Source organism: Melospiza georgiana, chromosome 6 (genome assembly GCF_028018845.1).
Source record: "Melospiza georgiana isolate bMelGeo1 chromosome 6, bMelGeo1.pri, whole genome shotgun sequence".
NCBI lineage: Eukaryota > Metazoa > Chordata > Aves > Passeriformes > Passerellidae > Melospiza > Melospiza georgiana.
The window spans coordinates 61,779,730-61,797,989 of record NC_080435.1 but is presented as its reverse complement, the minus strand read 5'-3'; the positions used below and the strand labels follow the sequence as shown (position 1 = coordinate 61,797,989).

Here is an 18,260-nt window from a genome sequence, read left to right as displayed (position 1 = left end):
GTTCTTGCCCCAACACTGAGGTGTCTGAGGGCATCGTTTACACCAAGAGGAGCAGACTGGAGATCCCCAGAGTCATTCAGGTTGGAAAAGACCTCTGGGATCATCGAGTCCGATGTGTGACCGATCCCCAGAGCACCGAGGGGACGATCCCTCATCCCCATCCCAGAGCACCGAGGCCACTGAGGCGTTCCTCGGACACCTCCAGGGATGGGGACTCCAAACCTCAGAGAGGACCCGCTTGGCGTTGCCGGCTAAAATGTGAGGCAGCAGCGTCATTGCCATGGGCGATGGAGCCAAGATGGAAGCGGGCGTGTGAGGAGAAGGAGCCCTCGGCAATGTCAGGGCACGGCGACAGGGAGCGTCAATGGCCGCGCCATGGCGTGAGGCGCTCCCAGCCGGGCCCTGGTCACCGCTAACAGCCGAAGCGGCCATTACCGAAACTTTGGGGTGAATAACCCCGAATTTAGGGCTTGCGAGCAGATTCATTAAACGAACGGCGGCGGCAGCCGCCCGTGAGGGGAGGGCAGAGCGCTGAGGGCGGAGCGGGGCGGGGGCCGGGGGAGCGGGGCCCGGGGGCGGGCGGGAGGCTGGGAGGAGGAGGGGAGGAGGAGGAGGAAGAGGAGGGGGCGGAGGAAGAGGTGGGAAGAGGAGGAGGAGGAGGGAAGAAGAGGCGGCAGCAGCAGCAGCAGCATGGCGGCCGGGCGCGAGCGGCTGAGCGCGCCGCCGCCGCCTCCTCCTCCTCCGCCGCCTCCATCTCCTGCCGCTCCCGAGCCGGAGCCCGCGGCCCCGCTGCCCAAATAGCCGCCCTGCCCCGGGTCCTGCCCCGCCCGGACAGCGCCCGGCCATGGAGCTCGCCAAACCGGCCTTCCCCGCGCTGCCGCAGGCCAAAGAGGACTCTGAGGTGAGCGGGAGCTCCGGTCCCGGCCCCCCGCACACGCCCGGCCCGCGGCCCCGCCGGGGCTTCCCCTCACAGCCCTGCCCGCCCTGCGGTGCCTCCCGCGCCCCTTCCCGCGGCATTCCCGCTGGGATCCATGGCAGGCCGCGGGTCCGTGTCCCGCCCTGTGCTGGTGGCACCCCCTGCGACCACCGGCCGCGTGTCCCCTCCCCTGCTCGCTGCCGGGCTCTGCTCCCTCTATCGCCCTCACAGCCCCCCGGCCCTCCGGCATCTCCGCTCCCCGGTGCCTCCGGCCTGGAAGCCTCTCACTATCCCAGGTTGCTCCAAGCCCTGTCCAACATGGCCTTGAGCGCTTCCAGGCATGGGGCAGCCACAGCTTCTCTGGGCAATCTCGCCACCCTCACATTCAGGGAACTGAGCCCCTCCGCTTTATCTCCTTTGGTTTTTACCCACTCCCAGCGGCCCGCACTCATTTTTATGCCCCTTTCTGCGTTCGGTGTGTCTCAGCCTGTCTGTGCCCCCTTCCCTCGGTGAGGCCCCGTCCCGGTGTGAGCCGCCCCACAGGAGTTACCTGCGGGTCCCCTCCGGGCTCTCGGTGCCTTCCTCTCCTGCTCGCCTCCATCGGGGAGGTGTTTGCACGGACTTCCAGAGCCAGGAGTTCTCTCCGGGCGAGGACAGGTGGCAATGAGCGCTCGGGCTCTCAGTGCGGTGTCACAGGAGCGCGGTGTCTGATTTCTGAACTTGGCTGAACTCCCCGGCGCTGACCCTGGACGCTGCTGATTTGTTTTTGTGTGTCACAAAGGTCCCCGAGTGTTCTCCCCCCCTTTGGTGGCCTCAAATATTTAATGTGAAATGTCACAGCCTGCATGAGGGAAACTGAGAGTGTCTGAGCTCTTCTGGCGTCTGTAGATTGTCATATTTCTAAACATCAGCATTTATTTCTGTTTGAACAGCATTGCTCAATGCTCTAAATTACCTGAAATATGGGAGTGACTCTTTTTGTTCTGTTTTTGTTGTCAGGATTTAATGCTCCCCATCACTTCAGAGCTCTGGAGGTGTTACAAGTCATGTAGTTGTTCTCACAAAGTTGTAATCACTTTGTATCTCAGCACAAATCATCTGCCACCCTGTGAGCTTTATAATTTGTTTGTTTTTAAATATCTTTTCTTTCTGGAGAAACCAATCGTGTTCTCCACAGTTTTGTTAACTAAATCAGCCTGGGTGGCTTTTCATCTAAAGTGGCTAAAGAGGAATGTGGGGTTGAAATAAAAATGAAATCAGAGCTCAGTGCCAGTCTAACAGCTCTAAACTGATGAAAACTGAGATTGTAGTACAGTGTCTTTCAGAGCAGCTTTTACTTTTGTCTTTTTGCATGGGCTGTCTGTAAATAATATAACTTGTAGTGTGTTAGAACTTCACATAGTGGGGATTTTCAAGAACTGATTTTAAAAACTGTAAGAATTTCTTTTCAATACGCTGCATTTGTGTCTGACTTGAAATGTCAGACATTTCTAAATGCAAGATCATGTCAGTAAATTCTGAGCTCTGATAGAAGGTAATAAAGAGTTGGAGTATGTGAAGGAAACAGGAAAGTGAAAGCCAGTGGTGAGTGTCAAAGTTCTTGTGGAGGTGACTCGTTAAAAGCAAAGTGTAGGAGACTTCAGCCCAGTCCTTAGGAAAAGCAAACTGAGGGAAATTAAAATCATCCTGCCCACAAAATGTGGATTTTCCTGGACAGCAGAAGATGCTCTGAAGATGCTCTTGTGCATTGCTGCTCTTTAATGAGCAGTAATCCCTCACATTTTGGGAAGTTGGTGATGGATGGTTTAATGCTGGCTTGGCAGATTTGATTTCCAGATACTGGGAAGGGGAGGAGGGAGAGCTTGGGGAATCCCTGCAGCTCAAAAGTGCAGCTTTGTCACTTCTTTAACTCACTCCAGCTCCCTTCTCTGAGCTGACACTCCTAACCATGTCACAGCTTTAATAATCTTAATAATAATTAAAAATAAAGCCAGATCTGCACAGCATCCCATCCCTTCCTGGCACAAGGAGCAGCGTTGAGGGGAGAGCAGCCTGGATTGACTGGGGCAGGCTGCAGGGACGGGCTCTGATAAATAAATAGGTCACTTTTCCAGCCTGGATGTTGTTTGTCCTGTCCCTAATCCATACTGTGGTGCTTGGGATTGCTGCTTTTCTAAACCTCTCTTGGCTCTTGATGCTTCTGGGAGCTTGGGAAATGCCAGAAAACCTGGAACTCATCATTCTGGCAAAGCTTTTCTGAGAATGTCTGTGAACTGTGTGTTCTTTTACAGTCTGGTGAGGGTGAGTATCTCAGTTTTGTGAGTAATAGTGATTATATGTGGTGTGGAACCATTTCTAAGCTTAGATTTTTTTTTTTTTTTTTCCTAAAATCACATTTTCTAAGGTCAGGTCTCAAACTTTAATTTGAGAAGTTCTGTGTTACATGTTTATACTGGGAGGAAAAATTATGGCTAAAACCCATTAAAAAGGGTCAGGTTAATAACAATTAGTACGTGTTGGCTTATTAGTACTTCTGGAAAGAAGGTCAGTAAGGACTGGAATAATTGAAGGAATTTAACAGAAATTATTTTCTCATTAAACTTTAAACAAAACAAAAAAAAAAGGACTGGGATATATGTATAAATATAATGAGAACACAGCAACAATTACCAGTTTATTTTTTGTTAAAGCATATTTGCTTGCATTCAGGCTGAGCAAACCAAGTATTCATGATGTACTTAGATTTTTTTTTTTTTTAGGACTCTCCATGGGCTTTATAATTAAATTAGCAGCCTATTGACTAAGCAGACATATTTGCCTTTTTATTATGCATAAAAGCTGAGTTCTTTTTTAGCCCATGGAGTTTTTCTAAAAAAGAAATTTACATTTTTGACAGCTATATTTAGTCTGAAATGCTAATGTATTTCTGACTGCTTTTTTTAAACTATGAAGTGATGCAGCCCATCTAAAGGTGGAACAAATCTATTAAACTTTTTTTTTACTCTCACTTTTGATAGGCAACACAAACAAACCCCTTAAAACAGCTTTTCCCCTCCTCTGCAGACTCTTTAAAATAAGTAGGAAGCCTGTATCATTAGAATGATTTTACCTGCCCACATAACAGAGCCCAAAAAATGGAGAACAAATGCAGTGTTGTGCTGGGAGATGTAAATCAGGTGCCAGATTTGATCCCAGCTCAGTGGGACACTCTCAGAGTGCTTTGCATAAATCAGAGCAGTGCTCTGTGCAGCTGGGCCTCAGCAGGCTCTCACTCCTGGGCAGCAGCAGCAATAAGCATACAAAAAAGTTCAACATTAGAATAAAATAATTTAACATATTGTGGTCTCTGAGTTAGGGATAAAGTAGTTACCTAAGTGATTCCTTTCCAACCGACCAAGAACATCAATCACATCTAATGATACAATTTCAGCTTGTATAGACACATTCTGGCTTCTGTCCAGTTACTGGAATTCTTAACCCTGTCATAACCACATTTTGATTATCTCTTGCTTGGGGAATCAGCTTCAGACCTCCCAAAGCCACAAAAGAAGCATGGGCAGTTTGTGCTCCCATCCAGGGGACAGGCACAGTTTGTGCAGTTTGGGAGTTAAGGCATGTTTGGGTTGTTTTAGCTAAGTGAGGATTGCCTCAGCAAAGCCCAACTCAGGAATTAAATTAAATAATTAAATGAAAAGGCCATTCCTGCAGCATTAGGAACAATTGTGATATTCTGTGAGTGTAAGGCATGTTTGGCTTGTTTTAGCTAAGTGAGGATTGGCTCAGCAAAGCCCAACTCAGGAATTAAATAATTAAATGAAAAGGCCATTCCTGCAGCATTAGGAACAATTGGGATATTCTGTGAGTGTGACACTTGGAGTGCCTAACCCTGACCCTTTGTGCTTCCTGTCAGCTCAAGGATTCTGCCTCCACTGCTTTATTTCCAATTTTATTGGGAAAAAATTGTATGATGGAAGTTCTTAGCAGAGCTGCTGATCCTGTGTGCTGATGGGATTTAACAAGGTGCCTGTTGGACCAGTGTTAGAGAATGGGACAAATAGGAATTTTGTTTGTACTTTTCCTTTAGTTTCACCTTTTATCCTTTTCTGTGGCTTGTGCTTCTCTCTGCTAAAATAACATTTCCTTCCTTTTTTCCCCCTTCCTTTTTTCCCCCTTCCTTTTTTTTTCCCCCTTCCTTTTTTTTTTCCCCCTTCCTTTTTTTTCCCCCTTCCTTTTTTTTTCCCCCTTCCTTTTTTTTCCCCCCTTCCTTTTTTTTCCCCCCTTCCTTTTTTTCCCCTTCCTTTTTTTCCCCTTCCTTTTTTTCCCCTTCCTTTTTTTCCCCTTCCTTTTTTTCCCCCTTCCTTTTTTTCCCCCTTCCTTTTTTTCCCCCTTCCTTTTTTTCCCCCTTCCTTTTTTCCCCCCTTCCTTTTTTTCCCCCCTTCCTTTTTTTTCCCCCCTTCCTTTTTTTTCCCCCCTTCCTTTTTTTTCCCCCCTTCCTTTTTTTTCCCCCCTTCCTTTTTTTTCCCCCCTTCCTTTTTTTTCCCCCCTTCCTTTTTTTTCCCCCCTTCCTTTTTTCCCCCCTTCCTTTTTTCCCCCTTCCTTTTTTCCCCCTTCCTTTTTTCCCCCTTCCTTTTTTCCCCCTTCCTTTTTTCCCCCTTCCTTTTTTCCCCCTTCCTTTTTTCCCCCTTCCTTTTTTCCCCCTTCCTTTTTTCCCCCTTCCTTTTTTCCCCCTTCCTTTTTTCCCCCTTCCTTTTTTCCCCCTTCCTTTTTTCCCCCTTCCTTTTTTCCCCCTTCCTTTTTTCCCCCTTCCTTTTTGATAAAATAACCCCCATATTTTTAATAGAACTGTCCAAGAACAGGAAGCCTGACTGAAACTGGAGACACAACCTTTCACTTCATTCCTGTTTGCAGATAATTTTGAGGCTCTAAAGTACCACGTTTCACACTGATAGATGTGACAGGTTTCAGTGATACTCACATATTTTCCTTTTCACTACCTCATTTAGTTTGTCTCCTTTCTTATTAAAAATGGGAAATGAGTGTGCTCTGCTACTGCTTTATTATTTCAGGATTTCTCCTGCAGTTGTTCCATTTTACAAATACTGATTTAGATTTTTGTTCTTTGATGATAACATCCCTCTCCCCTACTTTGTTGGGCCATGTAAAATAATGTGTAAAATGCTTTCAAAGCCAAGGTGTGATCTCATTTGTGAGTGTGTGGATGACCCTTAGAGCTGCCTGGGAGTGAAAGCCTTTGTGTGGAGGTCATTGTTGTGGGATCGGGAGCCAGCCCCATCCGAGCTGCAGCCTGGGCAGGGGGATGATGGGATGATGCTGCTGCTGGCAGTCGATGCAATCCTGCCCTCTCTAACACAGTCGGGCTGTCATCTGAATTCTGATATAGCACAGTCAATCTGAATTCTGATATAGCACAGTCGGGCTGTCATCTGAATTCTGGTATAGCACAATCAATCTGAATTCTGGTATAGCACAGTCGGGCTGTCATCTGAATTCTGATATAGCACAGTCAATCTGAATTCTGATATAGCACAGTCGGGCTGTCATCTGAATTCTGATATAGCACAGTCAGTCTGAATTCTGGTATAACACAGGCTGTCATCTGAATTCTGATATAGCACAGTCGGGCTGTCATCTGAATTCTGACATAACACAGGCTGAATTTGAATTCTGATATAGCACAGTCAATCTGAATTCTGATATAACACAGTCAGGCTGTAAACTGAATTCTGGTATAACACAGTCAATCTGAATTCTGATATAACACAGGCTGTAATCTGAATTCTGGTATAGCACAGTCGGGCTGTAATCTGAATTCTGATATAACACAGTCAATCTGAATTCTGATATAGCACCGTCGGGCTGTCATCTGAATTCTGATATAACACAGTCAGGCTGTAATCTGAATTCTGGTATAACACAGGCTGTAATCTGAGTTCTGTTATAACACAATTAGACTGTAACTTGAATTCTGATATAACACAGGCTGTAATTTGAATTCTGATATAACACAGTCAATCTGAATTCTGGTATAGCACAGTCAGGCTGTAACAACTTGAATTCTGATATAACTCAGGCTGAATTTGAATTCTGATATAACACAGGCTGTAATTTGAATTCTGATATATAACACTCTCAGGCTGTAACCTGAATTCTGATATAGCACAGTCAGACTGTAACTTGAATTCTGATATATAACACTGTCAGGCTGCAGTTTGAATTCTGATATAACACAGTCAGGCTGTCATCTGAATTCTGGTATAACACAGGCTGAATTTGAATTCTGATATATAACACAGGCTATCATCTGAATTCTGATATAAGACAGTCAATTTGAATTCTGATATAACACAGGCTGCAGTTTGAATTCTGATATAACACGGTCAGGCTGTAACTTGAATTCTGATATAACACAGGCTGTAATCTGAATTCTGATATAGCACAGTCAGACTCTAATCTGAATTCTGATATAACACATCAGGCTGTAATCTGAATTTCCTGTGCAGTGTTCAAGGCAGATCCAGAGGCTCCCTTGGCCAGAGCAGATGAGGAGCTGGGCAGGTCAGAGCCCCTGGCTGTTCTGTTGTTACAGTTTCTGCTGCTCCAGCTTCACAACTTTTGGGAGAACCTTGTAGCAGCTTTGGAGGAGAGGCTTGGAGTGTTACAGGGAAACAGCTTCAGGCAGGAGGAGTCTCACAGCCCTGGCTTCTGAGGTGCACAATCCATCGTGCAGGAGTCCTGATGGGGTGGAGTGTGATGGGCAGAGACATCTGTGTGCAGAGGGAAGTGATGCCATAAATCAACAACAAAAAACTGGCTGGGAGTTGGGAAAGGGTTGGACATCTGGAGTGGACAGGGAGGATTTACTGGGAGCTCTGTGCAGCTTTTCCAAAGGATTTGGGGTCTGGGAAGCAGGAGGAGTCAGTGCAGGGGTGAATAGCAGCAGTGAAAATCGAGAAGAGACTTCACCTCCTCTAACTCCTGATTGGATTTATTTCCTGGTGATTTTTGCAGCATCTCTGAGAGCCTCTCCCTCACCTGGGCCAGCCTGTGCTTTGCAGGCTCTGTTAATTACAGGGAGCTGTAACCATCCAAACTGGGCTTGATTTCAGGCAGAGCTGAGCTCTGACAAGCACTGGGGCTGTACCTTTTATAAAAGTGTGAGAATCAGATGGGTCTGCAGGCTTCAGCTGTGTCACGTGCATCCAGGGCACTGCATTCCCTCTGCACAGCCACATGCAGGTTGGCTGGAGTGTTTAAAACCCTCTTTGCTTTGCTACACACTCTCAGTGTCAGGGCTGCTAAACTCATTTGAAAATCATAAGATAAATTTTTTTTAGATTAAAGACGCTGTTACAAAAGAATTCCACATCACTTTTTTTTTTGCCATTGAACTGTTCTAAGGAAGAGCAGGTTGTGGTAAAATGTGGACAAAATAACCCAAATTTCTGGCAGAGCTAACAGATATTGGATGCCAAAAGCTCTTTGTAGCGTGGACAAGTCTTAGGTATTAATTCATATTAATTTCAAGTCTTACCTATTAATTGATGACTTCTGTTTATTTCAGCTGGAAATTGGATGGGGAAGGAAGGGTTTGGAATGTGCTTTATTCCCCCTTTTCCTGGAGATCATTTTTAAAACTTTGTAGTTCTAGGGATTATTTTTTTCCACTCCTTCTATTTGGTGTCTTGCAAATATTGATGAGTGAGACTTCCAGTGAGTTGTCACTTGTTCTGGAGAACTTCCCAAATCCCTGTTCTTCCCTCCACCTCTGGCATCACCCTTTGTTTTCTTAGCAAAATTCTTGCAATTGATCTGATCAAAAGAGAAGCTTTCAGTTGTTTTTTTTTGTCTGCTTGGTGCTGCAGACAGTGTGGAAAACCTGGCTGCTGAATGAATTCCTTCAAATGGAACCTGTGCTGGGCTTCAGTCTCCAGTAATAGATTGGGATTTTTACATAACTTTGCATAACATTTGAGTGATCTGGCATTGTTGGTTTTGAGAGCCTCCAAGGGCTGTCAGCAGTCACCAAAATCATTCTTTCAGTAGTTTGTGTACTTGTCTCAGATTAAATGTTTTCCTTAAACACTCTATCAGAGTTATTTTGCAGACTAAATCTCATTGGAAACTGTTGCATTGCTCAGTTCTCACCTATTTATTTTGCACAGTTTGCAGCTGTTGGGGCTAAAAATTTCCTGCCTCTGATGCTTTTAAAGGAACATTTCCAATGTGTTGTTAAGCCAAAATAGTGATGAATTTGTGTTTTCATTGGGCTCCAGATTAAGATTTCCAAATTCTACAAGCAGAGTAATAAAGTGTTTGAATATTCCTGGAGTGCAGTTTAAGCTTTTCAGTTTATTGCTCTTAGGCTTGGTTTTAGACTTGGACAAACTGGGAATTTCTGGCTTTTTGGGGTGAATGATGTTCTTGTGTACAGAGCAAGCCAGCAGGGCTGTGCTGAACCCTCTCAGGTCCCCTTTAAAGGACCCAGTTCTGTAACTATCATCCTTTTGTCACAGCATTTCTCCTTTCTGCTTCCAGCAGTTTATTATTCCAGCTGGAACATGCAGAAGTCATTTAGCTACTCTTCAGCAAAGCCCATTTTGTGCATTTCATTTCCCTGTTTGTGCTGCCACTTTAGGTGCTATCCAAAGGATTTTCTGGAGTGGCTTAATGTTTGTTTGCTTGCTTTTCCAGAATAACTTCACTGATACTAAAATCCTTCTTAATTCCACGAGCAAGAGCTGGAAAATCCTCCCTGTGCACTGTGGGGGTGTCTGAGGGAAGCACAGGATTTTTATTGTGCTGGTAAAAAGAGGTTTAATGTGAATTTAATGCTACTGGGACAAGTGCAGGTGCTCAGGTGAGCAGTGCTGCAGTTTAAGGGATCCTTCCCAGCTGGAATATTTAATGATTAACTTCCCCTTCTTTCTGAGGACATCAGCACACAGGGGAAGTGTTGTCTTAGCTGTGAATCAACAGAGTTATGTAAATCAATGGATGCAGTCTATTGGATATATTTGACTATTCATTTTATTTTTTTTTTCCCTCCAGATGGTAGCTGGGATCTCAGCTCCAACTCCTTCATGTGTGAGGGTCAAGGAATGAGTAAGAGGCTGTTAATAGAGGCCAGTGGGAGTTGTAGGCAAGGAAAGACAGGAATAGTCTCTGCATGAGCAGTTCCTGTTCAGCTCTAGAGCTGCAGAGGATGGAAATGTTGATCCTGGTGTTTGCTCTGGTCAGCTGGGGATGGGGAATGGGAGCTGAGCCCTCCCAGCTCTGGGCTGTGAGTGACAAGGAGTATTTTATTTACTGTGTGAGGGGTAAATAAAACTCTCTGCTCTCTGCCTGAGCAGTTCCTGTTCAGCTCTAGAGCTGCAGAAGATGTAAATGTTGATCCTGGTGTTTGCTGTGGTCAGCTGGGGATGGGGAATGGGAGCTGAGCCCTCCCAGCTCTGGGCTTTAAATGACCAGGAGTATTTTATTTACTGTGTGAGGGGTAAATAAAACTCCTGCTCTCTGCCTGAGCAGTTCCTGTTCAGCTCTAGAGCTGCAGAGTGGAGCAGAGGATGGAAGTGTTGATCCTGGTGTTTGCTGTGGTCGGCTGGGTATGGGGAATGGGAGCTGAGCCCACTCCCAGCTGAATCCCCCATTCCCATTCAGCTGGGGATCTGGGGAAGGGGTAAATGACCAACAGGATCATGGGCAGAGTGTTTTATTTACTGTGTGAGGAGTAAATAAAATTCCTGCTGCTCTCTGCTCACTGCCTGAGCAGTTCCTGTTCAGCTCTGGAGCTGCAGAGGATGGAAATGTTGATCCTGGTGTTTGCTGTGGCCAGCTGGGGATGGGGAATGGGAGCTGAGCCCTCCCAGCTCTGGGCTGTAAATGACCAGCAGGATCATGGGCAGAGTGTTTTATTTACTGAGTGAGGAGTAAATAAAACTCCTCACACTTTACTCTGGGGTGGAGTAGTAAACCATTTTACGAAGGGCTTGCTGTGGTCATGGAGAGCACAAATTTCTGGAATTGTTTGAGCTGAATCCTGAATATTCAGAGGGGATTGGGTGAGGCAATGTGGGTTTTAAGGGAGTCACCTGCTCTGCTTGTTATCTCCTGTTGTTTCAGTGGCTGCAGGAATGCACCAGCCAAAGGAGTTCCTTTGCTTCTCTTACCAGTACAGAATGTTCTAAAGCTTTTTTTCCTTTCTCTTTTTTCCCCTCCTCACTTCAGAGGGAAGTTTCTCAGCAGAAAGCTGAGGTGTGGATAAGCTGATAAGGATCTTTTCCAGCCTTAAGGATTTTTTTATGGAATACTTGAGGTTTCTTCACATGAACTTTCCAAATAGTGTTCCTTGCACTTGGAAAGGTAGCAAGGATCTTGTACAGAACTTGAGGTTATTTTCTATAAAATGCACATGCTCATCTCTGCTTTTCTCTGTTGTATATATAATTATTTTTAATTTTGTTTTTTAAGGATTGGACCTATCCCATGAGGAGAGAGATGCAGGTAGGACACTTTTATTTACTGTTTGAGGCAAAACACATGGAGCATTTAATGAGGAGGAGAAAGAGCTGGTATCAAAATCACTCTTTACCCATAAAGTGTCAGACAGCACCATGGGAGACAGAATTAATTAGTTAATTAAGGTGAGGATTTGCCAGCTTGGAATACAGGTGTGTTTGCATCTCTGTGGTGCAGGTACTAAACAGAAACCCCCCCAAATATTAAATTTTAGTCTTTCTGAATGTTTTTAGGTGATTGCTAAAGCTTTGCCTTCTACCTTGGGTTTGGAAGTGTTCTCCAGTGAGATGGACAATTCAAATTTTCCTACCATGGTGTCAGTCAGAAATCTTTGCACAAGATAAGATCTGCACACCTGCTTATCTTCATTGGGGGGGAGATAAATGGTTCAAAACTGATCTTTTCCCACTGCTAGGCCAAGCTTGAGGGATTTCCACGTGTGTATCTCTTCTCATCAGAGCAATTTGGAATTAATTACAAGACAGGATAATAAACCAAGTTAAGAGTTCCCTTCCCTTTATGTGGGGCTGGGTGAGATGCAGGAATCAAGCTGAGCTTAATCCAAATCAAGGACTTTGTTCCTGCTGCAGAACAAGATCTCCAGCACCAAGATCATGTTTCTCTTATCCTGCCAAACCATTTTTTTTCCTTGTCCTGCTATAAATGACATTGATTACACATTTCAGGAATATGTAAATGATTTGTGTCCATGTTCTGAGTGAAATGTGTTATTTCCAATCATCTGGAGTTGGTATTAAATGTCTGTTCTTCTCCTAGGAAATCTTACCTGGGTTATTTTTAGGCCCATATTCTTCAGCTATGAAAAGCAAGGTAAGATTTTCAGAATATTCTCTCCCAGGGAAGCTTTGCTGTGGTGATTTGATTTGTTACTGTGGAGATCTGCTCTGTGTGTCTATAGAGGTGTAAATTTGGTTGCAGTTCTGAACTGGAATGAAAAATGCCAAAGTGGAAGGAATATGTGCTGCATTTATGGGATGGTCTGAGCTATTTGTATTAAAATTGAGTCTTAAGTATAATTTTTCTTAGAGAATTTAAGCTATTTGAGACACTTCACCAATTCTTATTTCCTTTGCTGAAGTGTTGCAAGATCTGTCACAACTGGGAACTCACACACAGACATTAAAACAAGGAAAATTAAATTCCAATGAAGTCAAGCACTGCTCAGGCACAGCTTGGCTCTGCAAATTTGCCTCATGGTTTAAATGATCTTATTTTGCATGGTCTGCTTCCAGCAAGAGCCCAGTGCTGGCTGCAAATTCCTCTCTCATGTAGGGACTTGAAAATTCAGGTAAAGTGAAAGGTGGGGAGAGACAAACAACTTCATTGAATGCCTTCTTGTTTTGTCATTTTTTCTTTTGGAAAAACAACATTTTTACACTCTGAATTCTAGAAAACCAGCTCAGATTTTCCTTGATATAGCCCTGTTTTGTATCTTAAGTACAGCTTTTCTTCTTATTGCTATTTCTATATAGAATATATAAATATTTATATATTTATTATATATACTATTCCATTTCTATATTCCATTTCTATATTCCATTTCTATATTCCATTTCTATATTCCATTTCTATATTCCATTTCTATATTCCATTTCTATATTCCATTTCTATATTCCATTTCTATATTCCATTTCTATATTCCATTTCTATATTCCATTTCTATATTCCATTTCTATATTCCATTTCTATATTCCATTTCTATATTCCATTTCTATATTCCATTTCTATATTCCATTTCTATATTCCATTTCTATATTCCATTTCTATATTCCATTTCTATATTCCATTTCTATATTCCATTTCTATATTCCATTTCTATATTCCATTTCTATATTCCATTTCTATATTCCATTTCTATATTCCATTTCTATATTCCATTTCTATATTCCATTTCTATATTCCATTTCTATATTCCATTTCTATATTCCATTTCTATATTCCATTTCTATATTCCATTTCTATATTCCATTTCTATATTCCATTTCTATATTCCATTTCTATATTCCATTTCTATATTCCATTTCTATATTCCATTTCTATATTCCATTTCTATATTCCATTTCTATATTCCATTTCTATATTCCACGATAATATGTGTAATCTAGTATAATATAGTAATATATATTACTAGTCCATTTCAGCTTTTCTTTATATTATTAATAATTATTATTTCTTTATCTATTACTGTCTAATAGATGGATCTGTAATTAAAATATTTTTTTCTTTCTCCACAGCTACCTATACTCCAGAAACATGGAATAACCCATGTAATATGCATACGGCAGAACATTGAAGCAAATTTTATTAAACCAAACTTCCAGCAGTTATTTAGGTGAGAAATGACCAAGATTCCTTTTTGGGTGTGTATGTGTGTTCTTTCCAAATATTTTCACTTTGTCAGAATTATTTGAAAAATGTGCTGAGGTGCAGAAAGACTTGAAATCCAAACCATGGATTTTATTCATGCTGAAGGAGCCTGCAGATGAGATTTATGCATAGTTTGCAGTAACTGCTTTTAGTTTTCAGTGATTTCTGAGAGGTGAAATCTGTTCTGGACTGAATTTGTGGAGTTCAGAGCAGGAATTAAAGGTTGTGCAGATTCCCTCCTGCAGGGGAGGGGTTGCAGCAGCTCTGTGATGTTGGGAACTCACAGGAAATTTTCATTGCAGGTATTTAGTCTTGGATATTGCAGATAATCCAGTGGAGAATATAATCCGATTTTTCCCTATGGTGAGTCCATGGCTTGGGAAGGGAAATCCCCAGGAGTTTTCTGAACTTACAAATACCAGTTTGACTTTTGGGATACTCAGCCTCAGGTACCTGCAAGTGCTGCCAGCTCCTGACTTTATTATTGACACTTTAATAAGTGTAATTAACTCCTTTTTACAAGTGTGGAAGCAGGTGGAGCTGTAAGAGCTGCTTCTTGTTATGGTATCAAAAAAAAAAAAAAAAAAAAAAAAGACATAAAAATAAAAAAAGACTGAAAAAAGACCTAAAAATAAATATTAAAGAAGACAGGCCTCAAAGCAGAGAGATTTGGTCATGAGGGAATTCTGGGGCCCTTGACCTGGGGGAAACTTTAATTTGAGCCCAAGAATATTTACATTTCTTGTATCAAATTCAAAATAATAGCTAAGTTTTACAGTCTGCTGCAGATGAATTAAAAAGTAACTTGTAAATTAAACAATGCCCATTATTAGAACAAACCCCTGATTTGGAGCTTATTTATTTTTTTTTATGTTTATTTTAATTCAGTTTGCAACTGAGCAAAAGGATATTGTTCCTTCTTCCACCAAAAAAACCCAAAAGTGCCTTCCCTGGTTTTGCACTGATAATTTTAGGAATAGTTTAAAGTACAAAAGAACAGTTGAAGTAGGGTTTTATTCTGCATAAAGGTGCATTATTGTCACTGATATAAAAATTATATCCAATTTAGGTGTTGCTACAACTTGCACTAAAAATAATCTGAAAGTTTGAGTCTTGTTTGTTGTTTTTTTTTTTCTTTTCAGACTAAAGAATTTATTGATGGAAGTTTACAAAGTGGAGGTAAAATTAATATTAACTTTCCCCTCATAAAACTCAATTAGGGGTATGGATTAGAGGCTCTTAAATAAGAACTTTTCTTAAATTTGGGGGGTTTATTATTGATTTGAACTCTGTTAGACAAATTCAGAGCACAGTGTTCATTCATTTACCTCTAACTGGAAAATCAACCTCTGGGGTTTGGGGTTTTTTCAGGAAACTCAGCTGTGTTTTGAGGTTTTCTTGTCCCCTCTCAAGTGCAGGACCTGAAATCTGCATTGTGGCCATTCTCTCCCCCAGAATCCTCACAGGAGCAGCAATCCCAGTTCTGGAACCCAGAGTGCAGTTAGAAATTCAGGGTGAAGGAAGACAGCACCTGTTTTATTTTTATTTGCAGTTAGAAATTCAGGGTGAAGGAAGACAGCACCTGTTTTATTTTTATTTGCAGTTAGAAATTCAGGGTGAAGGAAGACAACACCTGTTTTATTTTTATTTGCAGTTAGAAATTCAGGGTGAAGGAAGACAACACCTGGGTTGTTTTATTGGGTGTGCCTTGCTGCTGCCTGCTTCTCCATAACAAGGGAAAACATTTCAAAGAATTTTATTCACTTTATACACATATGGTTAATTTGAGTTTCTTTTCCTTCTCAGGAAAAGTTCTTGTCCATGGGAATGCAGGGATTTCTAGAAGGTAGGAAATGATCCACCCTGATATAAATATTTTTAAACAATTGAAAGATATTTTTCTAACTTTTATATTTATTTTTTTCCAGTGCTGCCTTAGTTATTGCATACATAATGGAAACATTTGGGGTGAAGTACAGGTAAGAAAAGTTATTCAGGTTTTAATTCAGGTGGTGTGAGTGGATAATGATTTTGGAGGGAACAGAAACTGTTGTGCTTTCACTCAGCCTCAGTGCCTTACCCAAGGCTTTACCAGGAGCTGATTATTCCAGTTTCCATCCCTGCAGTTGTGTTTTACACCCTTTTTTAAAAGAATCAGGCACCTGCTGCTCTGGGAATGGGGCAGCAGCCTCAGGGGCTGTTCTGAGCCTGTGCTGAACAGGAAAGTGAGCTGAGCTCTGGGGTGGGCACACAGAATTGTACCACTGCTGCTTCCTGCTTTGGCCAAGCAATTTCAGTTGTAAAACCAGTTCTGGGGAGAGTTTAGAGGTTCTGTAGTGCTGAAAAATTGATAATCTGAAGGAAAGCTCAAACCACAGAGACTTTGATATATTTTAAGTGGGTTTTTTTTCTCTTTTTAAGGGATGCATTTACTTATGTGCAAGAAAGAAGATTCTGTATTAATCCTAATGCTGGATTTGTCCATCAACTTCAGGTGACTTTTTAAAAATTCTTGATCAAAACTGAAAAGTCATTTAATGAATCATCTTCCTGCCAAATAGATATTTACACAAATATGCTTTAAAGAAATGTCAGGAGCTGGAGGAAAGCTTGGGAGGAAGATGAGTGGGCACCTCAGTTCCTTAGAGTTAAGCTTTGGACAAAGCAAATCCAGGAATGGAGGAGATATAAAAATCCTGGTTTGTGCAGTGATTGAGAGGCTCTGAAATGTCTTGGTTGGTGCTGAAGGAGCTGCACAGGAAATGTTTGTTCCTTAAAGCCATTTTCTTTAGTCATCCTTGAACTTTTCTTTTCCTCTGACTTCCTGATGGTTTTTGTCATTCATGGCAAAGCAACAGAGAATTCTCCCCCTCCCAAATGTGTGCCTGAATATGAGATGTTCCCTGAATTTGCCCTGCTCATCCTTACAAAGCTTTGTGCCAGAGTAATTCCAATCCACATTTTTGGACATTTTTAGGAATATGAAGCCATCTATCTAGCAAAGTTAACCATCCAGATGATGTCACCTCTGCAGCTGGAGAGATCCCTCTCAGTCCCACCTGGCAGCACAGGTGAGAAGCTTCTGCTGGGGCTGTGAGGGGATTACCCAAACCTTTAGCAGCACAATCCCAAACTCTTGGGATTTTAATGTGCAAGCTGAGTTTAAACTTCATTGTGAAGTGTTTAAATGTCCTGCTTTGCCCTGGCTGAGGTTCCCTCTTGCCTTCTGCAGGAAGTTTGAAGAGGATGCACGAGGAGGATGAAGATCTTGGCACCATGCAGGTGGCAGCAGCACAGAATGGCTGAGGACAAGAACTGCTTGTAGTGAGAATTCCTGCCAAGAAAGGTGAAGAAAACTAGGGAAAAAAAAAAACCCACACAAAAACCAGAACAAGAATTAATGCAAAACAATGAACACACATAGCTTCTTTTCAATTACATGTTGCTTTCAGATGTAAATCTGCCTCTGCAACACACTAAGCATCATTTTTGAGATGTTGGACTTCTTGAATGAATAGATGGCACTGATTGTTTTACTCCTTTTTTACACTTTACAGTTTTATTCTAAACCAAGATTTTTGGACTTGCAAAGAGGTATTATTGCAATAATGCACTTTTCATACTTGAAATTTCTTTATTTGTATGATATAAAGTTATTACTTTAAACAAAATGCAAGTGGGGGGGATTTGTTTATAAAGTTATTTGTGTAATTTATAACAAGAGACTTTAGTAAAGAAAAAGTTTGCTAAAATCCACCTTGTTCTCAGTATGTATTATGGCAGAAATGTGCTTTAGGAACATAAACATAGAGGTTAATTCAAGTTGAAACTATCTAGAACATCCTCAAATGGTTTTCAAGGAGTAGGGGCATCATTTGAGGTAAAAATTGGATTTGTCTTTGAAAACTGAGGCCCAGGGCACTGCCCATAATGGGATCAAGACTTAAAGGATTCACCTCAGCTCTGGTAAAACCTTAGACTCAGCTAAGGAAACATTTCTTGGTGCTGTAAAGTTTCAAACTGGGGATTGTGCAGCTGTGACTCTCCTGCCTCAGCAGCACAGAGGTTGTGCAAGCACAGCCCTGCTTCTGCATCTGCTTTATTTCCCAATGTTTGTTGCCTAAAAGCCAGGGCTGGAATCATTTGGGAGCACTGTGGGGACCCAGCAAGGCTGTTAGAAAAATGTGTGTGTTTGGGAAGTCTGAGCTTGGGAAGCAGGATCAAACTTAACAGGGGAAAATGGGCTCAGGATTTGGGGATCAGAGCATCCAGCAGCACATTCCTGGTCCTGCTGCTACCCTGATAGCAGTGATGGAGCCTTCAAGGGGGTAAAAAACCTGCAAAAATGGTGTGATGGTTTAGGTAGGAGCTTCTCAGCTGGAGAGAAGGAAGTGATTTCTCTCCTGTGCCAGTGCCTAGT

General features: G+C 42.4%; 1 protein-coding gene across 1 annotated transcript; it reads left to right on the top strand.

Annotated features, from left to right (window-relative positions):
• Positions 1–703: 703 nt before the first annotated feature.
• On the top strand, positions 704–17,592 carry STYX (serine/threonine/tyrosine interacting protein). The gene is made up of 11 exons (XM_058025946.1): positions 704–901; positions 11,405–11,437; positions 12,230–12,283; positions 13,708–13,805; positions 14,143–14,203; positions 14,983–15,019; positions 15,647–15,686; positions 15,769–15,819; positions 16,262–16,334; positions 16,818–16,911; positions 17,073–17,592. Exons 1-11 carry the CDS (start codon positions 845–847, stop codon positions 17,144–17,146), a joined length of 672 nt encoding a protein of 223 aa, XP_057881929.1. The 5' UTR covers positions 704–844; the 3' UTR covers positions 17,147–17,592.
• The last annotated feature ends 668 nt before the right edge of the window (positions 17,593–18,260 follow it).